The sequence below is a fragment of the Sebastes fasciatus genome, chromosome 3 (genome assembly GCF_043250625.1).
Source record: "Sebastes fasciatus isolate fSebFas1 chromosome 3, fSebFas1.pri, whole genome shotgun sequence".
NCBI classification, from domain to species: Eukaryota; Metazoa; Chordata; class Actinopteri; order Perciformes; family Sebastidae; genus Sebastes; species Sebastes fasciatus.
Window position 1 is genome coordinate 24,904,930 of NC_133797.1, and position 25,842 is coordinate 24,930,771.

At 39.9% G+C, this 25,842-nt stretch overlaps 1 protein-coding gene across 1 annotated transcript; it reads left to right on the forward strand.

Annotated features, from left to right (window-relative positions):
* Nucleotides 1-8,069: 8,069 nt before the first annotated feature.
* slc22a7a (solute carrier family 22 member 7a) lies at nucleotides 8,070-23,139 on the forward strand. The gene is made up of 10 exons (XM_074629808.1): nucleotides 8,070-8,516; nucleotides 13,441-13,544; nucleotides 14,837-14,991; nucleotides 15,991-16,159; nucleotides 16,245-16,368; nucleotides 16,798-16,907; nucleotides 17,342-17,556; nucleotides 18,773-18,881; nucleotides 19,630-19,836; nucleotides 22,717-23,139. The coding sequence occupies exons 1-10, from the start codon at nucleotides 8,151-8,153 to the stop codon at nucleotides 22,793-22,795; spliced, it is 1,638 nt and encodes a 545-aa protein (XP_074485909.1). The 5' UTR covers nucleotides 8,070-8,150; the 3' UTR covers nucleotides 22,796-23,139.
* The last annotated feature ends 2,703 nt before the right edge of the window (nucleotides 23,140-25,842 follow it).

Genomic DNA, 25,842 nt, shown 5'->3' on the forward strand with positions numbered 1-25,842 from the left:
GTGTAGGCCTACTTAGTTACTCTACACCACCGCAGGGCTGAAAACACAACTGGTCTCAAATCAATCAGACTGAAGTGTGAACTGAAGGAGACTCAAATGAGGACAGAGTCAGCTGTTTCTCTGCAGCTGCTTCCTCCAGGTGGAGGTCAGGTTACCACAGCAACAGCACAGCTGTTAAACTGCTCCACCTCAGCATCTAAAGAGGTGCACCAATTTAACACAGGAAGCATCATCACTTTTCGGTTTATGTGAAGCCGTAGATAATCCATCACTTCAGTGTTTATCACACCTCACCATCCTGTGGTTTGCAGCTTCCTTGTGGGTGAGTTCAAGGACACTCTGACATTTGAGTCGGTTGTTGGATTGAGGATTGAATTGTCTCTGTACTTGTTTTGTGTTTCAGTACAGCTGTTCAGTATTTATTTTTATATTCCCACGTTGTGACATGAGTGTATGATTAAATGATAATATAAATATAAAATAATTAACTTGTTTAACAATGAACATTTTAAGAAAAAGTCCCATTCTTAATGATTGCTATGGTGTTCACTATGAATCTACATCATTGTGGTTTAATTCAGCATCTTCTTTACATTATTATTATAATACAGATGGCAAAAAGCTGCCTGACATCTCTGCGGCTTTGAGAGAAAACAGTTGTGGAGTGTCTTTTATTTCACAGTGACACATCATGTTAATAAACAATCTTTGGATGTTTGATTTCACTCATAGAAATCTCAGACGCATTAAAGATCCTCTAAAATCAAAACACTGTTTGATTGCATTTGACATTTTATTGAGGTGAATATGTTTAATGCTTATTTTGAAAACTGCAACAATTCCTTTTTTTTATTTCTCATAATTACATCAGACTTTAGCTCCACCTGGTGGCTGTTAGTTTAAATTACTGCCATCTGATTTTTTTAATCAACCTTTTTGTTGTTGTCCTTCCTTCATGGGGTTTTTGTGGAGTAGTGAAAAATAAATATGATGATGAAATAAATGAGGTGGTGTTGTTAAAAGAAGGATGGAGGGAGTGCAGTGGTAGCGAGAAACCTCCAGGCGATGACATTATCATGTTTCACTTCTGACTTTAACGACAACAAACACATCTTTAATAAAATATATTGCTCTCGGCATAATCAGCCTAGTTTATGTGACAACAACAGTGACCTTCAGTGACCCGTTAGTGTGTGTGTTCATAACACAGATTAATTTGCACCTGACACAGTCAACAGGTTTATATTCAATTATTATTTATAATTCAAGCACTTTAACTCTCTTGCTGGTGAACAAATCTCCAAACTGTAGTTCCAACAACAAATTCACAAATAAACAGCACAGAGCAACAACAGCAAAGGAAAGGAATATAATGCATTATTACACGGCTGTGTTGAATACTCGATTCTGATTGGTCAATCACAGCGTTCTGTGGTCTGTAATTTCTTTATAACAGACCGTTGCTATGTATAACAGACCGTTGCTATGGGCGCAGTTCAGATGTCGGACTCTGGCGGACCGTTTTTGTGTCAAAATGTTGATTTCTTCAGTAAGTAGCCGTGTAATAAGCGGGATAATGTACAGCTAGCGGGTCATTGTTGTGAAAGAATCCCCTCCAGGGCGATGAGAGACCCCGACGCTTTGCTGTCTTACGTAAGGATCTCAGGCATTCTGCTTTAACCCTCTGAGACCCACAATAGACCCTTTTTTGTCTTTTTTTAGGGGGGTCCTTAGGGGGAGACAGCAGATCAACAGTAGATGTCACATAGAAGTTGTGTACATCATCTTAATGTTGTAAACCTGAAGATTAATTTGAGATGCAGCTCAGCACTTTGCGTCAAGTTGTTCTAGTCATAAATCAGAAACAAACATGAATTCATTAATTAGTTAATTTAAATAAATTGTGAAAGTGTTTAAGGGTTTAGAACATTATGACAGAAGTATATGATGTCCATCCTCATGCTCTATTATGTCTCATAAGTTGTTGCAGAATTTATTGTGTTGATACAATTTGATGCACAGATTTGGGGCTAAATTTAACCATTTTTTACCACTCGAATTTATAGAAATGGTCAAACATCCCTCCAAAATACCACAGTTAAGACACCAAGACCTTGAGGAACACCATAGAAAAAGCCATGCTGTGATTTGGATCAAAAACTATTGACATTTGGAGATTACTGTAAGAATTGCATTTTTTGGCAATTGGATGGCGAGCTCAGAAACCCCCTTATTGTCAATATACCTAGGAAAGACATCGATCCTCTGAATGCTTTAAGTCTCTAGTTTCTGGCTGTAAAGTTTCATGAGGCTGAAGAAGACTTAAAACTAGTGATTGAGACGATAAACTCATGTTTACAATGTTTACTGAGGTAATAAATCAAGTGAGAAGTAGGGTCATTTTCTCATAGTTTTCTAGACAATCAGACTTCTTTGTGCAACCAGAGGAGTCGCCCCCTGCTGGCTATTAGAAAGAATGCAAGTTTATGGCACTTGCGCCTTGGCTTTGGAGTTGCCCACTGATTACAACACACACAGAGGGAGAGTGACTTCATTCTCTGCTCAGGTAGGCATTACTCCTCTATATCTTTGCATAGCAAATAGTTGTTTGCTGCTATATTAATGCTCTGAATATCGACATTAGCACCTTTAATATTTTAATATTTACTTGTGTTATGAGTCTGTGGACAGATGGGTTTTTAATTATTCTGTTACTTTTAATAATGATGACTCCCTTAGTGAAGTAGAAACTGTAGTCCAGAGGTCCTACATAATTTTAAGCCTCAGCACCAGTGATAGCTGGCCGGAGGCACTATGTTTTCAGGTTGCCCGTCTCATTCTCATGAGCATGATAAGTCAGGAACGCCTTGAGCTAATTTCTTCAAATTTTCACAATTGTCCACTTGGAGATGAACTGATTAGAATTTGGTGGTCAAGGGTCAAAGGTCACTGTGACTCACCGAACATGTCTTTGGCTATAACTCAAGACTTTATATGCTAATTATGACAATTTCACACAAATGTCTAACAGGATAAATGGATGAAGTGATGACATTTTGGACAGACATGGATGTAAACTGCAACTTAACTGGTTGGTAGAGGCATACAAATGCAAGGCGGTAATTCTAGTTGTTAAAAGTTCACAGAGTGACGACCCAGGACTAATTGATTATATAGAGATAATGACAAATTTCATACACTGCAGTGTAGCTTTTGTCAGTCTATCAGTCTGCTCATCAGCTGATGCCTGAGGGGTGATCTCAGTCAATAAAGATTCAAAACATTCAGCAGTATTTATAATAATCCAATAATGTTTCTCAACCTTTTTCTCACAAAGTTATACGTTTCAGAATCCCCTTAAAAATCCCCTTAAAACTCCTGAAAGGACACTCATGTAAAGAGTGTATATTGACACACCGTCCCTGATCCGTCCAAAAGTAACACAAGAGAGGTACTCTGTGCGTTGGTCTCCGATGCCGAGGTGCACTGACCAAGCAGCGGCATTTGACGAGTTGGGAGTGAGAATATGTTGGCAGGGTAGGAGGGAGGGGCTGGATGTGGGAGTCAGGTGACTGGAACAGGAGAAAGAGTCAGAGGGCATCTGGTGGACTGAACAACAATGAACGGGTTTGAGAAAGTGGAAATGTGGCTGGACTCTCAGAGAGGCCGAATGTGACCAATCATTGACGTGTCAACAACCAAAAGAGGAGTCATATGTGTTTGTGAGAAGATCTTTTAGACCAACTTGACCCCAAAGTTTCCGTCAGATCCACTCCAGACCTTTTAAGAAAAACATCCTTGGACAGGGAGGAAGAACTCTGTCTTCATGTCTTAATCGTTTTTTTTTACACTATCCACTGTAATTCTCTTCAGCATCAACAGCAGCATCTTAGTTTTCACTTTTATCTTTATCTCGCTCTTATTTCCCGCTTAACAGTTTCAGCTTCTTGACATCACGTCTGCTTACATAATTTATCATAATGCTTTACCATTCGAGGTCAATGCCTAACCTTAACTATTCAAGGTCAATGCCTAACCTAACGACACTTGTGCTTTGATATCAGACGCCGAGCTGCATGACAAAGCGGCGGTATTTGACGGTCACTGCATGATTGAGATGGATTATTTTTGCACCAGTCTATACATAATTTATTTGGGAAAATGTTGCATCGTACACCTTTAAGTAATGATTTATTAAGTGTGAATATTAAGTGTCATAGTGACCTGATCATATGTTAATGGTGAGAATTCATGATACATCATGCATTAAATCATAATGAGTCTTGCATTACATAAGCAGTAGTTAAGTATATGATTTATATAATAAAGTGACACGTTTGCCGAAAAAGTGATGCAGTGGTGGAACAGGAAGCCGTAGATAGATTTCATGTCTGCGCAGGAAGAAGATTATTATTATTATCATAGTGTCTGGGATGCTCCCCTCGTGGGACCTTCAGGATTACAGGTACAAACAAAAACAAGGAGCTGTTTGGCACAAAGTCACCTGAATTGTTGGAAAATGTTACTGACACAATGATCGCTAACGAGCATGCGACTCAACGAAGAGAGAGAAGTGGCGGAGGCCAAAAAAAAATAATTATCCCACTATCATATTGAGGAGCTCGGATGTTATTTAAACCTTGAGTTGTTGTATACTGGTAATAAATGCTGTACCGAGTTTAGAAATATATTTTTTACTTTCTGCGAGTACTGAAATCAGAGAGGAGGTCAGAGTCCCAACAGCCTTGAAATGAAATCAGAACAAACTAACAAGCTGAATAAATTACATTTGGCCAGCTATATCTGATTCTCCTCGCGCTGCGAAGACACAGTTGTTGAGCGACGAAGAGGAAGATGAAGATGATGGGTCCTGAACAGATGCATCGAAAAAATCAACTGCGGAGACGAGTCTAAGATGAGAAGATCCTGATTCACCACAGTCACAGACAGGCGTCGGCGAATTTGAGTGATAAATTTGGACTGACATTTTAAATCACTTAGAGACGTTCATAGTTCAGATCTTAATTTGATAAACATTATTGTCCAGAACACTCACACACAAGCATTACTCTACTGAGTTAACTCTCATTTTGACACATTTACATACTATTTTTAATGATGGTACTCAAAAGAAAGTGTTTGATACTCAAAATTAAAGTGTGAATGTCATGAATGAATCAGAGTATTTCTGTTAGAAACAGAAGCAGAGCTGTTATCCGTTGTAATCTTCATTGTTAGTTTCCTGGCAATTAGCATCTGTTTGCACATGACCAAGTACTGAACATAATAGCTGCTACATGGTGTAAATTGAATTTCATGTTGGATTTATCATGTCTCTGTAGTTCTGTAGTTCATGTGTTGATGCTTCTTGCATTGCCGGCTTTCTAGCTTCTGTTACCTGAAACTATTTCGGACTTTGGATTTGTTTGCCTGCTCCCTGGTTCTGAATATTGCCTGTAAGCCTCTACAGACCATTTCAATGGAATTGCGTTGCTACTGTAGGCAACAGCTTGGGTCCATGTTTACTTCCTGTCAGCTGATGTCATTCACACACTGCAACAGGAAATAAACTAGGACACATTTAGAATGTTTATGTTTACAACTGTGTATACCTTCACTTTGGCAGTAAATGCCGGAATTTCATCAGTCGTTCTGCATTTGGGTCCTATCCATGATGCCGCGACAACTGTAACTGTCTCCATTCAAAACCGCCAGGTTACGGCCGCACGTCTTTTGAAGTCTGATTAAGCTAAGTTTGAGTTCAGGGTGGACAAAGGCCAACATAACTAACAGAACAGGGGCCTGTACTACGAAGCGAGTTCAACATACCCAGGGTATCTTCTCGTTATCTGGCTGCACTAACCCTAACAAACGAGATCACGCTAAGTGGTCCTACGAAGGTGGTTATCAACTCGGTAAATCAACCCAGGGTTTCTCAGTGAGCGCGTTCACATGAACGGAGCGGTGTTTGCAGTATATGACCAATCACAGACAAACTATATCAGACAAATACGAAGAAGTTAAACACTTAATCCAGACTAAAAGTAACATAGTTGAAGCTGCCAAATGCAGGAAGGATAGCTGGAGAAAGAAAAAACTCCCGATGTATGAATGCGTAAATTAACAGACTTATTAATTTAACGGAATACTCAAAATTCAGACATAGTCATCAAAATATAAATAGCTTTTTGGGGAGTAATGGATGAATGAGTTAACCCTGAAGTTACCTCGCTAACGCCAAATGCTGCTTCGTAGTACAGGCCTCAGATCTACATGTAACAAAATTTCAAAACAAACACAATATCTCACCTCTCTAACTAAAACAAAAAGAGAAAACACGACTACAAACTCCAGAGAGACTGAGGCTGTGGAAAAATTGCATACATTTTCTTTTTACTTTCAGTATGTACTCAAGCTGCCCTTACAAAGTACGTACTGTTGTATGCAGTAATCACACAATAGGGACATAGCCTACTACTTCGTCATAACTTTGCGCCTTAAACTTTGTCCGTCTTGCTCATATATCCATCGCAGTACATTTAAGCTTACACGGGATTCACGAAAAAAAATGTCAGTGGGATGAGACTTTTACTATTCATCACGTGACTGGGACGGGACAGGAAAAAGAGTCAATGGGAGTGGGCGAGACGGGAATGATAATAACAATAAGTCTGTTTCTATATTTACATAAATATGCAGTTCTAAAATGAATAAACACTATTTTCTTTATTTTGAACATAATGCTAGTAGTTCTTTTGTCTTTTTTTATTCTCTCCTGTCTACTCCGGTGGCTGGTTGTTGGTTGGTTGCAGCCAGCCACCTGACCAGTCCAGTTCAACATTTTGGCTGTCCCCATCTTTGTATTTAACTGTTGCCATGTTGGTTTATTGCAACCAGAAGTGACACGAGAGGGTGGAGCTAAGTACAACCGAACGCTGAACAAGACGTTGTCAAGCGACCAAAAAAGTTATAATGAAATTTCATGAACTGAAAACACACTGTGAAAGAGTTAAAGTTGTAAGATGAAAACACGGACAACTCCCAGACCGGACAACGCCGTGGTAGTGACCTGTCAATCACAAGGTAGCCACGCCCTAAAGCATCCCCTGCTTTATGGTCTATTTGACTCTAACTGGGACCATAATTTACCAAATGAACATCATGCTGTATTGAAGAAGACTTGAAACTAGCGATTGAGACCATTAACTCATGTTTTTAATGTATACTGAGGTAATAAATCAAGTGAGAAGTAGATTCATTTTCTCATAGACTTCTATACAATCAGACTTCTTTTTGCAACCAGAGGAGTCGCCCCCTGCTGGCTGTTAGAAAGAATGCAAGTTTAAGGCACTTCAGCATTGACTTCACTTCTCTGACCCAGAGGTTGTTCACTTGGACCAATACAGATGAGCTTCTGTGAAGAGTGACGTGTGGTCTTATTTTCTTTCTCAAAATAGTTGAATTAATGGTTGAATGTGAGCCTTTAAAAAAATGATGTGGATTATTGTTTTTTTTCAGAAAATGAAATTCAGTAGACAAACAGTTCAAGGATTAGATAAACATGATAAACTTTATTGATCCAACACAGGAAAATTAGAACACTAATGAAAACACTAAGTAAAAGTTGCTAAATACTTTATACACCAACATAAATAGTAATGTATAGACACAATAAGTGTGGAGCCAGTGAAGATGCAAAGAAAAGTGTTTGGATCAGATGTTTGAGCATCAGTGAACACGAACATAAACACTTTGGTTTGTTGACTGTAACCAGTGGCTGCCGGGAAGGAAGCACATCAATATTTGGAAATGTAAATTCATATTATCATTATGACATTTTCCCCAAGCTGGATGGTTGTTTGATGTCTGAGAGGAATCCAGTTTGTTCTGCTGCAGGTCACACACACGCACACACACACACACACACACACACACACACACACACACACACACACACACACACACACACACACACACACACACACACACACACACTCACACACACACACACACACACACACACACACACACAAAGCACCTACCTCTCACTGTAATCTCCCAAATTGTAAGGAGCTGAGAGAGAAACATTAGAGGACGAGCAGAGAGGGAGCTCAGACGGAGGATTCTGTCTGACTCACTGATCTCGAACCATGAGGTTCGAGGAGATCCTGGACGATGTTGGCGGCTTCTCCAAGTTCCAGTTCCTGGTCCTGTCCATCCTGTGCCTGCCCCGCGCCATCCTGCCCCTCCACTTTCTCCTGCACAACTTCATCTCTGCGACACCTCCTCACCGCTGCGCCCTCGGGAGCCCGGAGGATGGTGACGGGGCGTTGTTGAGCTCCGAACCTGAAGCGCTGGCCCTCAGGATCCCCCTTCAGGAAAACGGCTCCTTCAGCTCCTGCAGAGTCTACGACCCGCCGCTGACCTTTGACCTCGGCCCAGGAAACGTGACGGCACGTTGTACCCACGGCTGGATCTATGACAAATCACAGTTCAGCTCCACGACGGCCACCGAGGTAAGGAGAAGCTAATTTATGTAAGGGATAATGTACAGCCAGCCGGTCATTGCTGTGAAAGAAACCCCAACAGGGCGATGCCGCAAGGGTCTCTCATTCTTTCACAACAATGACCCGTGAGCTGTACATTATCCCGCTTTTCACACTGCTACTTACTGAAGAAATCAATATTATTTTACAAAAAAACGGTCCGCCAGAGTCCGACATTAGAACTGCGCCCATAGCAATGGTCTGCTATAAAGAAATAACAGACTGTAGAACGCCGTGATTGACCAATCAGAATCGAGTATTCAACACAGCCGTGTAACAAATGTGTTTAACCATTTTTTCTCTATTACCTGCACTTGACCAGTGTAGTGGATTTCAATGTATTTTTTAAATATTAGAAGTCAAACTGACTGTTAACTGACGCTCTCCTGATAGACGATGAAAATGAAATCAATTAAAAGGTTGACTTCCTGCACCACCGCAATTCAAGGCTAATAGCAGTGGTAGAAGAAGTACTCAGATCTTTTACTTAAGTAAAAATAGTAATACCACAAAGCCGAAATACTCTTTTACAAATAAAAGTCCTGCATTCAAAATGTTACTGAAGTAAGTACTAGCATCAATAAATATACTTAAAGTACCAAAAGCAAAAGTTCTCATTATGCAGAATGGCCCATCTCAGAATAATACATATTATATTATAGGATTATAACTGTTGACGCATTAATGTGTTCATCACTTTAATGTTGAAGCTGGTAAAGGTGGAGCTGATTTTAATTAGTTTATATACTGCTGGGTAGCTTGTAAACTACCCCCGAGAATCAATTATTTTTTTCTTAATCTATAATATTACATCATAACTTTGTTAATCATACAACAACAATCTGAACCTAGAAAGTAACTAAAAATATCAGATAAATGTAGTGGAGTAAAAAGTACAATATTTCAGAGCTACAACGACAAACGATTAGTTGTCAACTATTAAATTATTCGCAGACTATTTTGATCATCGACTAATCGGTTTGAGTAATTTTTTAAAATGTGAATATTTCCTGGTTTCTCTACTCCTCTATGAGAGTAAACTGGAAATATTTGCATTGTGGAAAAAACAAGATATTTGAGGACATTTTATAGACCAAACAACTAATCGATTAATCAAGAAAATAATTGTCAGATCAATCGACAATGAAAATAATCAGTTGCAGCCCTACGATATTTCCCTCTGAGATGCAGAGAAGAAGCAGAAAATGGAAATACCCAACTACAGTAAAGTACAAGTACCTCAAAATGAGTACACCTTCCACCACTGACTATTAGAGACACAATATCTGATCTTTTATCAGTTGTTGAAGTGGCGATTATCTCCAGTGTTTGAGATTTGATTGGTTCTTAAAGCCTGAGATTTTAGTACAAAGATGTGTTGTTTGATGCCTGGCGAAGGTCCATGACCAAAACGTTGTGTGTCTAATAAACTCAGTGCTGACTGTGAGCAGGAATTGCAAACATTTTAACAATAAAATTGAATCACATGGCTAGAAAGAAAAATAAAATACGAGTTTCTCTCAATATGTATAGTCACTCACTCTCTGGGACTGCGAGTGTTAGTTGAGAAAAGTAAATGGACTCTACACTACATGTCATTCACACATTCATACACTGATGGCAGATACTACTAAGGTGCCAACTTTGCCCATCAGGATCTAATCTAAATACTCATTCACACACCGATGGCTGTGCCTTCGGGAGCAATTTGGGGTTAAGTGTCTTGCTCAAGGACACATCGACATGTGACCCGGAGCAGCCAGGGATCGAACCACCGACCTTCCGAATGGTGGACAACCAGCTCTACCCTCTGAGCCACACCCACCCCTGTGGAGAGAAAAGGTTGCTAATAGCTGCAGAAGGCTAAATTATAAGCAACATTTTCTCTCCATCTATGAAACGTTTCACCGATATTGTAGATCGCTACAGCCTTGAATCATAGTTTGTCATCGCAAATGTATGCAATATCTCGATTTTGGCAACCAACAACACAGCAAGATGACCTTTTTGATGTGTAACTTTAGCCCACTGCTAGTGTTTGCCTTCAGTCTTTTCCTTTGTTTTGCCTCCAGCTAACATGATACCGTGATGTACAGTAATCATGACGCTGACTGTAAAAGTGTCTTTAGCCAAGGCCTATAGCCCTCAGGGGTTACATTCATCGGGTTATTTACAAAATACACAAACTTTCATCAGATTATTTACAAAATAATGGTCTGTGTACCAGAACATCACTGTATTATCGAATATCTCTGACTATAAGTGAAGAGGACAATGTGCAGGAGTGTTTTTATAACTTATTTGATCAGATTAAAACTTTAAATCAATGCCAGTAATTCACCACTTTGACTTCTCTGCAAAGTTTTATTATTTGTCACATAAAGCAAACTTCCTACGTTATTATTGAATTACTCTTTTTATTCTATATTGTCGACCTAACGTGACTTCTCCAATGCACATGTCGACCTACAGGTGTTGAATTGAACCTCATAACATTCTGGTTGAGCCAACCTGAATCCAAGAAGACTCAAATGTCTCCGGGTGGTGTGACATACATGTAGGACGTTGAGGAAGATTCAAGTTTATGCAGATATCCTCTGACACACAAGGGCGATAAACAACAACCATTCCATCCACAGAAGCAGTTATTTTGAATCCACTAAACTTAGTTAAAGAACAACCTCACAATTCTCCACGATACAAGTTTCAAGGTGCTAAATTTGATATCCAGAGTGTTGTGGAATTTCTGATACTCAGGTTAACTCAGGAAGGAAGAGGCCCAGGAGATGTTCATGTCTTAAACAGAAGGTTTATTGAAGCTTGATCAAGGAGCAATCGTCAGGTCTCCACCAGTGATGTGTTTCTGCGTGAAAGCCTCACAACTCTGCTCTTTCACCCTGGTGCTCAGTGTCTTAGCCTGCATATCATGTTTACGAGAGACTCCGCGTCCCTGTGATGTTGCCAGCGACGGGCTCCACTGTCCATACTGCAAACACAGTTGTACAGACAAGTGACGCCCCCAGACGGGAATACAACCCAGTGATGTCTCCACAAGGTACACGCTGACCCCCTGACCCAGAACAGAGAGGAACAGATGCAAATTCCATCACACAGAGCACTAACATAGCAGCATGCAGCTATTTGGTATGTAAAGATATAGAGGAGTAATATCTACTTGAGCAGAGAACGAAGTCACTCTCCCTCTGTGTGTGTTGTAATCAGAGCTTCTCCATGCTTTGTTGATATAGCCGGGCAGGCCGTGCATGCTTTTAGTGCACGTTCATGCATGTGAGCGTGCCCGACTGGCTAGCTCACGGCCGCCGCTCTGCACTGCTCTCTGTCAAGGAGAGTGGAGCAGGTGGACCCAAATGCAGGAGATGACAGGAACTTGGCGAAATAATTTGAAGTCAATATCCAGTGCAGGCAAGGCAGAACTGAACATCTCACAACAAGATCAAGGATCCAACAAAGACTGAACTGAAAACCAGGACTTAATTACAAACTGATCTGACGAGAGGATGAAGTGCAGGTGGAGAGATGGGCGGAGAAGCTCAGGTGAGGGGAATGAGGTGATTAGGCCGAGGAATGGGCAGGGAGCTGATTGGCTGGGGGAAAACACTGGGAACAAGAAAGGAGCTGATTGGTTGGGAAGAACGAGGCTGATTCAGAACAGGTGTGCAGATGGACAAAGGAGGGAAAGCCAGGCGGAGGGTTATGGAGGACGGATCCTGCCAAAATCAAAATAAATGAATAAATAAATAAGTGACTCAATAAATAAATAAATACATATGCTATTAAAAGTAGCAAAAATAATATAAAAAATAAGTGTATTAATTAATTCATTCATTGATAAAAATGTGACATAAATTGATATTTCTGCTTTAATTTGTTTCTTTATTTATCTAATATATTCTTTATTTAAAACTTTTATTTATTTTATTAATTTCTACATTTATTTGTTATTTATTTATGTTTATTTATGCATTTATTTTTATTTATCTATTTTAAAATGTATGTATTTATTTATGTGTTTAAACATTTATTCATTTATTCATGATTTTTCCTTAGCATTTCACCCCTTATTTATTTCCCCAAACTTATCTATTTATGTATTCTTTTCTTTAAACATTTCTTTTAACATTTCTTTATGCTTTTCTGCCTCATTATGAGAATGAGGGGGCTGTCACTCAATGTGTGTCATCATGGGGTCAGGGTGCATGGGGTCGGTTCGTGGTACAGGCCTCAGCTGAGTTTAGAGTTTAGAGCTGCAACCCTGTCACCAAAATTTTTTTTGGCAGTGTATCAGAATCTGAATTAGAATAGGGTTTATTGCCAAGTAGGTTATATACAAAGAATTTGCCTTGGTGTTTGGTTCATACAGTAACAACGATAATAATATACAATAAACATATAGAAAATAAAAACACTGGCAGAGTGCTGCAAGAGTCAAGATACATATAGAATAGAAAAATGACAACACAAATATTAAAAACATACCATAAAAAATACTATAGAAATATGTACAATATCACTGTATTTTGGAAGGAGAGTAGTTGTGGATGTGCAAAAGTTCACAGTGAAGAGAATATATGCAATACAGTACAGGGATAATAGTCCGAGATGCACCAAGGCACGTTTCTGCAAACCACTTGGTATGTTGAATGTCAACGTTTCTGAACCCAAAATACATTTCATGAATACATTTCATATCAGCCTCGTATCACGCTTGTAGAAATGCACAATGTCATGTGGTTAACATTGTGAAACCATCGGTTAAGTTCAAAATGGGAAAATAATGTTCCCGATAATCAATAATTACGGTTTAGAGAGAGAGAGAGGTGTGTTGACAGAGAGGTGATTTACAGTCTGTGTTTTAACCTTTCTGTCTCTGCAGTGGGATCTAGTGTGTGACGACAAACAGCTGAATCAAGCTCTCGCTACATATTTCTTCCTCGGTGTCATGTTTGGATCCATTCTGTTCGGACATCTTTGTGACAAGTGAGTTCTTCAGGATTTGTTATGTTTTAAACCCTCACAGTCACCTGATGCCATGACACTGGAGAGGGATCAATACAATTATTCATTATTAAATATCACCTCTGTTAATCACGATTAATCACGATTAATTACAATTTTTTTATCTGTTCAAAATGTACCTTAAAGGGAGATTTGTGAAGTATTTAATACTCTTATCAACATTAGAGTGGGCAAATATGCTGCTTTATACAAATGTCTGTATATATTTATTATTGGAAATCAATTAACAACACAAAACAATGACAAATATTGTCCAGAAACCCTCACAGGTACTGCATTTAGCATACAAATATGCTCAAATCATATCATGGCAAACTGAAGCCCAACAGGCAACAACAGCTGTCAGTGTGTCAGTGTGCTGACTTGACTATGACTTGCCCCAAACTGCATGTGATTATCATAAAGTGGGCATGTTTGTAAAGAGGAGACTCATGGGTACTCATAGAGCCTATTTTCATTCACATATGTTGAGCTTTCTGAGGCTGAAAAGCCTAAAAAGCTTTTCAGTAACAAAGTCAGCTGCTGCTCTGCTGATTCAAACGTTTGTGTGTGTGTGTGTGTGTGTGGTAACAACTGCAGACTCTCCTCATGACTCTATATTGAATAAAATGTCAATTACCTAATAATCCTGTGTCATTGATAACCAACCACACTGTCTCCACATGATTGTATCTCTGCACGCACACACACACCATATGCATGCACGTGCGCCCGTGTGCGCACACACACACACACGCACACACACACACACACACACACACACACACACACACACACACACACACACACACACACACACACACACACACATGATGTGGTTGATTTTCGGATGGATTGGCTGTGGACTGCTCACTCTGTTAACCTCCCAAATTGTCATAATTTAGTTTTTTTTAAATTAGGCAGTTTAAAACAATGTCACTTTAAGGTCCATTTAGTAGCTGTGCTGGTACTTCTTATCATGCCACATGATCTTAATCTGCAGATGGAATTTACCCAGTTGTTATACAAATGTAGTATTTCTTAGGTACTTCTCATCCATGTTGGCTCAAAAGTTTAGTCAAAGTTCATTCTTTATGTTGGAAACAGATCGCAATCTTCAAATAAACAGAAAAGCTAACATAGGGACATGAGGAGTCCTCAAACTGCTCAGAAAAAAACGGAAATTTTATGAAATCTGAGCAGACTCCATCTGCAGATGAAGATCCTGTGATTTGCTAAAATAGTGTGTGTGTGTGTGTGTGTGTGTGTTGCAGGTTTGGTTGTAAGTCAATGCTCCTGGTGTCTTTAATCATCTCCACCATGCTGGGAGTCATCTCGGCCTTCTCCACCTCCTACGCCATGTTCGCCATCTGCAGGGCGCTCAGTGGCATGGCCCTCAGCGGGCTGTCCATCATCAGCTTGGTTCTAGGTAATATTTTTCTATCTAATCGTTATCTTACGTGACTTAATGGTCTCATTAATTTGGAAACTACTTAGTGAAAGCAAACACTTCTACATATGTAGCTGTTTCACAATAAAAGCCCTCTGACAGCATGCCAAACAAGAACCTGAGCCCAACATGCAATGGTCCATTTTTTTAAAAACATGTTTGTATGTATGTATTAGGGCTGTCAAAGTTAACGCAATAATAACGCATTAACGCAGATTTAATGTGCCATTAATTTCTTTAACGCATTAATACAACTTGCGATTTTTAGGGTGTAGCGGGCTCAGTTTTAAAGCTAGAATGAAGATAATGGCATCATATGAAACTAGAAAAACCTAAGGAATATGTTAGTACCAACCATGTCAAACTAGCTTGTCTGGAAGGAGGCTAAATAATGTTGCAAACTTACGCAAAATGTTGGCGAGGAGAAACTGGCATTGCCCTTTTCAAAGGGGTCCCTTGACCTCTGACCTCAAGATATATGAATGAAAATGGGTTCTCTGGGTACCCACGAGTCTCCCCTTTACAGACATGCCCACGTTATGATAATCACATGCAGTTTGGGGCAAGTCAGAGTCAAGTCAGCACACTGACACACTGACAGCTGTTGTTGCCTGTTGGGCTTGAGTGTGCCATGTTATGATTTGAGCATATTTTTATGCTAAATGCAGTACCTGTGAGGGTTTCTGGACAATATTTGTCATTGTTTCGTGTTGTTAATTGATTTCCAGTATAAATATATACACACATTTGCATAAAACAAGCATATTTGCCCACTCCAATGTTGATAAGAGTATTAAATACTTGACAAATCTCCCTTCAAGATACATTTTGAACATAAAAAACACGATTAAATATTTTAATTGATTAAAATATCTGGCTCTTTTGTCATATTTAAAGTCAAACTGGTTCTCTGTCTGAAAGAAATCTTTATGTATTTAACTGCAGTATGTTTACTGTTATCGCTCACTTCCTGCTCAGGTATCGAGTGGATGGACGTGAAGCACCGGACCTTCAGCGGTACCGTCGTGAGTTTGTCGTGGAGCGTGGGGAACATGCTCCTGGCCCTTCTGGCCTACTTCATTCGAGACTGGAGAGTCCTGATGCTGGCGGTAACGGCGCCATGCGTCGCTGCCATCATCTCCTGGTGGTGAGGTGGATGTTAGGTTTTTATTCTCCATGCTGGCAGTAAATCAGTGTGTTTTTAAAAGACAGTTTCCTCTGTCTGTGTTCAGGTGGCTGCCGGAGTCGGCCCGCTGGCTGCTGGCCAACGGCAGAGCCGAGGAAGCCAAGAAGTATCTGGTTCAGTGCGCTAAAATGAACCAGAAGAACGGATACACATCCAGACTGCACACTGAGGTACAGCTGACTTTTTTCCAAAGAATAGAGAAAAATATATTTGTATAAATGATACTGAGATCTGGTAATGGTTTATATTAAACCAATGACTCTTTTTTATCCTATTTTGATCTCTCTCTTGCCTCTCAAAAATTGAGGAGGAGCAACCTCCTCTGCCTCTATGATCCAGCCTCCACTGCTCTAAATATTGTATAGAGCGCCTTTAACATTGTACTGACTTTATCAGGACAACAGGTAAACATGGACGAAGTTAGTTTAGATCATGATATTTAACTAAAATATGACAGATATATAAGAGAGGTGTCACATTTTACAGTGTAAAAACAAATTCTCTTTCTAAATGACCTCAAACATATCTTTGACATTCATGTGCTGAAATGCTCTGTGAATGTGATGCCACCTCTGTGCTTGACCGTGTGCTTGTTTCAGGCTCTGGGGAAGGTGACGGTGGCTGAGGTGGCCAAGAAGAACCACTCCTACCTGGATCTGGTCAAAACACCCCAGCTGAGGAAGATCACCCTCTGCTCCGGATTGTTCTGGTACCAAATCCTCCTTTGACCTCTGACCTTAAGTGTGTAGGATCTGGCGGTATCTAGCGGTGAGGTTGTAGATTGCAACCTCCCGAAACTTCTCCTGTGTGCCAAGCGTGTAGGAGAACTACAGTGGCCGACGTGATAACGCAAAAACGTGAATGTCCCTCTCTAGAGCCAGTGTTTGGTTTGTCCGTTCTGGGCTACTGTAGAAACATGGTGGCCGTGAAGAGGACCCGCTCTGTATGTAGATATAAACGTCTCATTCTAAGCCAGCGAAAAAACAACGATTCTTATTATCAGGTGATTATACACTAAAGAAAATATGCTAATTTTATGTTATATTCAATTTCTGCCAATAGATCCTCCTAAATGCTACACACTGTTCCTTTAAAACATGTCGTCTGGTGCTGTGTGTGTTCATACTGACTGTGTACCTGCAGGTTTGCTGTTGCCTTCCTGTACTACGGAATTAGCTTCAAGATCTCAGGTTTTGGCGTCAGTATCTACCTCACGCAGTTCATCTATGGCGCCATCGAAGTTCCTGGCAAAATCCTGACCTTCTTCGTCCTGGACTGGATCGGCCGGCGGAACGGCCAGGCGGGGTTTCTGATCATAACGGGAGCCCTGATAGGAATAAACACGGCCATACCTTTAGGTGACATCACTTCCTGTCTATGCATACACATACACATCTCCTGCCACAAAAGCTTGATTGTGTCCAGTCAGATATCTGAGAAGACTACTCTATATGTCTGAACGATCTTTCATGCTTTTAGGTTGTAGAAAGTCCTCTTTACAATAGATGTTATTTTGAAGGGTTTGTTTTGTACATGGAGAACAAAACGCTTTACAATGGTTCAACCAGACTGACTAATGAAAGGACAGAAAGAGACTCTGATCCCTCTGAGCGACAGTTGAATAAGAATAGAGGAAATCACCAGTCGTTTTTAAAAGCTGAGCATTAAAATGTGTGCAAATTTAAACAGGAACAGGTTGTCAGTGTCACGGTCACAATAATGCAGCCTAGAACAAGCTGGAATTAACAGCTGCAACGTGTTGCTTTAGCAAAGCTCTTCTTCAAATTTCACCATTGAAATAGAAGGTCAGTCTATGGTTAGCTCTACTGGAATATCAGCTGAACATACTATGGATTGACTAATCCCAGTTTAAACCTCTTCAATCTGACCACTGATTAGACTGCAGAGGGACTAACTAACTAAAATGGACTAACTCAATATTTATATTATTATTATATATTCAACTCTCGACCAGAAAAAAAACACCAAACGTGCAGCGCTGAGTGCAGACTAGACGCTCAGCGTCTCGTCACACTACTGCCATGTAGCAATGTGTAAATATGTGGCGCTCCCAATGCAAAGAATTAAAAAAAGAAAAAACATGCACATAACGGTTGTGGTCGTTGCTTGGCATCCCCCGCGGTTGGCTTGGCAATAGCGTGGTATTGCAATATTGCAGTTATTGCAAGAGCCCTAGTAGGGACATGGACTAATTGGAAGTTTGAATAAGGATGCACCGATCCGACTTTTTCAGTCCAGATACCGATACCTGGGCTTTGGGTATCGATAGCGAGTATCAATCCGATACCAGTGTTTAACTCCTGGCCCAAACTATTTCAAATGCAAATAATACATTTGGTGTATGAATTATTCTGTTTATATCTCTGTTAGTTATTATTGAAGGAAAGAAGGAAAACATCGCTCTAACAGCTGATTCATAACTTCGCAACAGTAGTAGTGTATATAAACATTTTGAGGTTGCAGACTTGGTTAGATTGATCCTACATGTCTTACATGTGTATCTGCACAGATCCAATATTTAATGAGATCTTTGATCATCTGCTTCTCTCTCAGAGTACTCAGTGCTTCGTATGTGCATCGCTGTGGTGGCGAAGGGTTTCTCAGAGGCGGCGTTCACCACAGCGTTTCTTTACTCAGCTGAACTCTACCCAACCATCCTCAGGTAAAACCCCGAACCTGAAACAACAACGAGGGTCGACCTAAAGGACCCTGACTGATGCTGCTTTTACTTACGCATCATTATTAACCCGTGTGATTGGAAAAAGCCCTGAGACAGACAAATGTTGAGTATACTACTATAAGCTAGGGGTGTAGCGATACATTGATCTGAATCAATGTATGTAGTATGTATGCAGTATGTTAATGTAGTTGTAGCTATTTACTAACAAGCAGGGCAAAAGCACAGGGCACAACCTCTTATACATCCATGGTCTGTGGTCTATTGTACATCGACTTTGGAGGTCCTTGACATGAAAAGGATTGAGATTGCTCTCAAAATTAGTGAGGTGGATTTTTACAACTTCCATTTATGTCCATCGCTCACGGCACGGCTGGTGTTTTCCACACGTTTTTAGACGCAGCATGTGTACGGCCCCTTACACTCCATTAAATCAAGAAGGCCTCGAGATCCCCCGTGAAACTTTGGCGACCCCTAGTGGGGCCAGAACCCCCAGGTTGGGAACCAGTGAAATATGCCATCAAAACCCATGCATATAGGCCTAAAAGAAAACAGCTTTTGAATAGCTGTCCACTATAGTGACCACAATTCCACAGTGTCCAAACTTTGGCCTTATTGGTAATGTGTGACTGTCGTCCTCCCTCTCTTTATCAGTGCAGCTGATGTTCATGTCTACTCTTCTTTGGGGATCTGCAGCATTGAAACTGAAGCACCTGGTTGTGTTGTTTGACAGGCAGTGTGGTTTAGGCTACAACTTGTTTGTCTGTCGGGCCGGGAGTTCCCTGGCTCCAATGATCATGCTGCTGGAGGACGTCTGGCCTCCTCTGCCGCCGCTGATCTTCGCAGGGACGGGGATCGTCAGTGGTAGCTTGGTCTTCATGCTCCCAGAGACGCGCAACGTCAGTCTGCCTGAAAACATCTTTGATGTCGAGGAGGGAAGGTAGAGCATTTCTTTTTTAAGTATTTACTGCTTCATCTCTGTGCTGTGGTCCAGTCACAGACTTGTATTATAAGCTGCAAGAGCACAGCTGACTTTCATGCAGGAAACTGAACTTTGTGTCCTTTCACAGATCTTCAACAATGTTTGCCTTTTGAGGACAAAATGACCCTACTTCTCACTTGATTTATTACCTCAGTAAACATTGTAAACATGAGTTTATGATCTCAATCGCTAGTTTCAAGTCTTCTTCAATACAGCATGATGTTCATTTAGTAAATTATGGTCACATTTAGAGTCAAATAGACCATAAAGCAGGGGATGCTTTAGAGCGTGGCTACCTTGTGATTGACAGGTCGCTACCACGGCGTTGTGTGGTCTGGGAGTTGTCCGTGTTTTTATCTTAAAACTTTTACCCTTTCACAGTGTGTTTTCAGTTCATGAAAGTTGATTTAACCTTTTTGGTCACTTAAAAATGACTTATTCAGCGTTCGGTTGTACTTAGCTCCACACTCTCGTGTCATTTCTGGTAATAACCAAGATGGCGACGGCCAAAATGCCAAACTCGAGGCTTCAAAACGGCAGTCCACAAATCAATGGGTGACGACACGGTGACTACGTCCACATACAGTCTATGAGTGTGTCCCCTTCGTATTAATAAGCAAAATTAATACTTTATTTCTTAAAAGAGTGTAACAGAGCAGCTAAAAGTCTTTAACAATAAATTATTTATAGCATGAGAAATACAAACAGGAACAGCCTCCCTGTGTGAGACTAGGCTTGTTTGAGATGAGCCAGGCCTGCGAAGAATCGACCACCAGTGATCGGCGCACACTGCATGCCGGTTAGATTTGTGTCCGACTTGATCCCGACTTGCTCTGACGTCATGCACACGTGGGCAACAATAACCTCACGAGATCGAGGCAGCCACAGTTCTTAGAGCTAGGCACCGCAGTTGCTCTCCACCGACTGCAAGACCCAGGGCATGATGGGAAACGGCTGGCTGTCACCTGACCAAAGAGCTGATTGGCTGTTAGTTTTGACAACAAACACCAGGTGTTGTAGAAAGCCCAATCTTTCAGTGTAATTGAAATATTTAACGCTAGATTGTAGGATATTAGTCTCATGTTGTACAATGGAGGTTTAATTTGTTAACAAACATATCTTGTGTGGTTGATATAATAATAATAAAGGTTATTTATAAGCACTTATCAGAATAAGCAATTACAAAGTGTTTTACAAGGCAGACATAAAAAGAATAAGGGATATAATACAATGACAGATTTTTCTAGTATATATTAACAAACAAATATAAATAAATCACAACGTGGTCTGCAAACTACAAGTGGCCTACAGATCGGCTCTAACAGGATGTACAGTAACTATTCCTGTGACTTCCGGTAAATTCTTTGAAGGCTGCTGGAAACTGTCTGACTTGACCGCAGCTTTTCGTCTCTGCCCCCTGCTGCTGCCGCCTGATCTCGTCTACTTTTCAGACAGTTCATCTTGAACGAGCCTATTGACTCATGAATCTCGTTGTTTTGTTGGTTTGTTGTTACACCCATTTACTTGTATTAGGCGGGATCAGGAGGAAGCTGGTGTTTTATTAGTGCGTATTGGAGCACAAACACACAATAGACAAATTTTTGCAGTTAATTTAATTTGATGGAATATTAAAATGGTTAAAAAGTAAAACCTACTTCATTTGCTAATTTCACATATTGAATTATCTTTTATTAAGTTTGGTGATTCTGAAATAAGCTTTACCCCCCTGATCATGTTCCCTCTGCTAAACCTCGACTACCAGCTTCACCACAGCCAACGTTGCTTCTGATATTAATTGATATGGACGACCAGATTAACTCAATTATATTGAAGTTAAATCACTGTGGATCTTGTTTGAGGGGTTGTTGTTGTTCAGAGAAACAGTCGTTGGCAAACTTAGATTTCAGGCTCCCTCCAGCAATGCTAATTCGCGGAGGAGCTCGATGGCAGCCTTCCTCAGTCCCATCTTCACCTCCTTACTGTTAACCTGTTAACATTTCTGGCATTGTGTACATTTGGTTTTTGCACCTTATTGTTAAACTTTTTTGTTTATATTTTGCACTCTTTCCCACTTTGTACTGCAACTGCTGCACCACAATTTTCTTTGGGATGTTTTAAGTTTCATCTAAACATTTATTTTAAAGGGTAACTTCTGTATTTTTCAACATGGATCTTATTTTCCCATGTTTTTTTGTCTAAGTGAGTAATGGGGTCAACACTTTTTGTATTTTAGAATTGAGGGATAATGTTGTAACCAGCAGCCGCGAAACGAGCTGCGAGGGCAAGTGAGGGTTGAAATATTCAGCCATGACATTTAAACTCTTTTAGATAACACTAAGCTAAGCTTTCTTTACTTCCACTATTCCACCGTTGTCTTCTGCAACTGGTGACCTCACCAGATTTCAGAACGAGACTTCTCCTTGAGCGAGACTCTTTCTGTCAGACACTTATAATAGCAATCAGAGTCTGTCATGGCAAAAATAAGCACTTTTAGTGGATGTTAATGACGGTGCCAGCTTGCCCCAATAGTTTACATTACGGCCTGTGAGCAGCTGCCGTCTACAGCGCTCTCCTCAAAATTGGACCAACTTCAGAACTTGTTGTCTCAATTAGACAGTTAGACACAAAAACATGAGGAAATAGGGTTGAAAAATACCTAAGTTACCCTTTAACTCCAATCAAACATCATACTCTAGGTGTCTGTTTATACTGTCCAGTTTTTTTAAGTTCATCTATACCTTCTAGTCAATCAAAATTCTCAGTGGCAGTGGTATATATTTTTCTGTCATTATCAAGTATAAAATAACTACTTTTCTTATTTTCTTACTTTCTGTTTAGACACAGGCAGAGTGATGCAAACGGAGAGCTGAAGGAAATAAACTCAAAACAGCATCACAGGACAACTGATGAGCTGTGAACAACATGTGGCGATGGGATGAATCCTCGCTGCAGTCTGATGGATGGATGGATGGATGGATGGATAGATGGATGGTTCGGTCCGTTTTGATCTTCATTTTGACCTCAAATGTATGTTAGAATAGAAGTGTGTTGTGTCACAACAGAGCGAGAACAGAGGCTAAAGACTTGTCTTAAAAGCTTCAACTGATGATGATGTTCAGCTGTCAATCAAGACTGTAAGTAGTACTGAGCTTCAGTCAGGTGATACTTGACTGTGTTACAGGTGATGAATTCTCTCCGTCACCTGACACTTGTACAACATCTACTCATAGCAAATTAAGACTATGGAAATAAAGTGTTTTGTGTGTATTTGTCTTCTTCACTCTTACGTCTTTTTCTCACTTAAAAAAAACTTTTGCATCAGATTCACTTCCTCTCCACGACAGTTACATTTATTTAGCTGACACTTTTATCCAACGCAACTTACAATCAGTGCATTCAACCATGCGGGTACAACCCATCAGAATCATGCAAATATCAACTTCAGCAAATATGTTGAACTGCTTCAAGTGCTGCATTTAGAGACGACTAGTGCAGTGTCAAATTCTGGGCCTGTGGCGTTGCTGCTTTCTGAAGAACCGCTCATACAAACAACTTCACACAGTGCTTCACACAGTGCACAGTGCTGGGTCCTGAGCAATACACCTGCCATGACATAGTTTCACACCGGTGAAATGCAGTCTGATTCGCGCGAAAAAACACACCCAGGGCCAGCCACTCAGAAACACACATGAAAATACACAAGTGGATGTTTTAATTTCCAAATAGGCATTTTAGTTGCTTGCTTTGACATAACCACTGCGATAATAAAGTAGAGCATGGATTTAATTAGAGGACATGAAACACACAAGCCGATGTATTCATTTCCAAATCGTCATTTTAGTCGCTTGCTTTGGCAACTACTGTGGTTATAAAGTAGAGCATGGATTCAATTAGTTGAGATATTTTGCCGGCAGTGACGTAACAAATTAGTTGCATGTGGCAAAACAATATTCGTCTCTCGCCGTTGACTGCCGTTCATATTTTTTCCAAAATAAAATCTCATGGAGGTCCACCGAAAGGGGCGGGAATTTAAAATACATTTCTGGCTCTGATTGGCTGGTTGATGATGAGGCTTCGATGTCCTTCAACTGTGTGTTGCGTCTTTCAATGCTGAAGGCAGTGCATCAGGAACTGATGGCCTCTCATCGCTCTCCTATCAGTTCCTGATGCAGTATCATCAACAGGAAACCTGTCCGTCACTCCACAGGTGGATACGCAGTTATACTTACCTGTACATCAACACACATAGAGACACACAATATAAGTTATTGAACAAGTTAAACATTTTACATAATAGAGTTACTTAAAATTTTAAATAAATTCCCAGTTTAAAAGTTTTACATATCCAATTAAGGGGCATGCCTTATTTTTAACCTTTTTTCCCTTTATTGTAGCTGATCATTTAAATAAACACTTAAAAAATCAAGCAACAGCAAAAATATGACATAAACAAGTTTACATGTTTTAGTATAGGACGGAACCTGCCAAAATAAAAAATAAAGAAATAAATTATAAATAAATAAAAATAAATACATAAATAAATAAAAGGGAAAATTAAACAAGAGTAAATAAATACATTTATAAATAAATGAAAAAAATGAATACATAAATAAAAGGGAAAATTAAACAGAAGAGTAAATAAATAAGGGAATTAATAAAAAGATAAATAAATACAGAAGCAAATTAAAACAGAAATATAAATTTATGTCACATTTTATCAATAAATGAATGGCTACATTTATTTCTAATATTATTTTTGCAAAATGTAATGACATATTTATTTATTTATCAAGTCATTTATTTATTTATTGAACAACAAAACAAATCGTCCTATTTTATATTCCTGATATTTTTTCCACGGCGCCCCCGTAAGGTCGTCCTGGTCCTCTGGTGGTAAGTGACGGTGCTGCGTTCAGGTGAACCTCAGCCGACTCCGTGAGACGCTCAAAGCTCACAGTTGCCAGCTGAGATTAAACTGGATCACAGCTGTTCCCTGTGAACACACCATCCTCTCCTCACAAGTGATGAGGCGATTATCAGTATTTTCATTCTTTTTTTTTTAGTGTACATTAATTCATTTGATAGCAGGATGTCTGGAAGTGCAAATATGATTAAAAAAAGTTAGTTTTATAAAGTGATCACTATATCCTGATAGTAGTTCATGAGACACATAATCTGAAAAAAACAAAAACATGTGCCTCTGTGTCCTCCGGTGCTCCTAACGGCATCTGCAAGATTTCACAGCCCGGAGGAAAACAACCAATCAGAGCAGATCTGAGGTCTGCTGTCCAGCTGCCGCCTATGAGCAGCTGTCAATCACTTGCAAACTCCGATTAAACGGTCAAACTAGGCAGCGCTGATCAAATATGAATCAATATTATGTTACGTTAATACCTATTTCTTGCCTCAAATGTTTTCAGAATCATCTTGTAGTGCACGGTTTAGCTGTAAAATGAGAAAGTTTGTGACGCAGCCGCCATTGTGAAATCTGTTGAAGGAACGCCAAGTTCCGGTCACATGATCGGAGCACAGCCAATAGGAACGCTCTCTCTCTGAAATGACCTGTGATTGGTCAAAGTCTCCCGTCATGCGCTAGATTTTTTAAAGCCTGAAAACAGAGCCATGAGGAGGTGCAGAGGTCTAATTTTCTCTCAGAACACTTAAATTACAATATGCTTAAAGGTTATTATGGAATTTTTGCCCAATGATGCCAAAAATATTCTGCCTACTGCCACTTTAAAGCAGCAAAAACACAGTGTAGAGATACTCTGTTACAAGTTAAAGTCTTGCATTCAAAATATTACTGAAGTAATAAGTATTAGCATCAAAATATACTTAGAGTACCAAACGTAAAACTACTCATTATGCAGAATGACCTATTTCAGAATAATTATTATATTATTGTATTATAATTATTGTTGCAATAATGTGTTCATCACCTTAATGTTACAGCTGGTAAAGGCA

What these genes read in the sequence shown, in the direction of transcription:
- slc22a7a (XM_074629808.1), top strand. Translation starts at nt 8,151, where the DNA reads ATGAGGTTCGAGGAGATCCTGGACGATGTTGGCGGCTTCTCCAAGTTC. An exon ending in GCTCCACGACGGCCACCGAG is followed by an intron (nt 8,517 to 13,440) that starts GTAAGGAGAAGC and finishes CTGTCTCTGCAG; the next exon opens with TGGGATCTAGTGTGTGACGA. An exon ending in CTCTACCCAACCATCCTCAG is followed by an intron (nt 18,882 to 19,629) that starts GTAAAACCCCGA and finishes GTTGTTTGACAG; the next exon opens with GCAGTGTGGTTTAGGCTACA.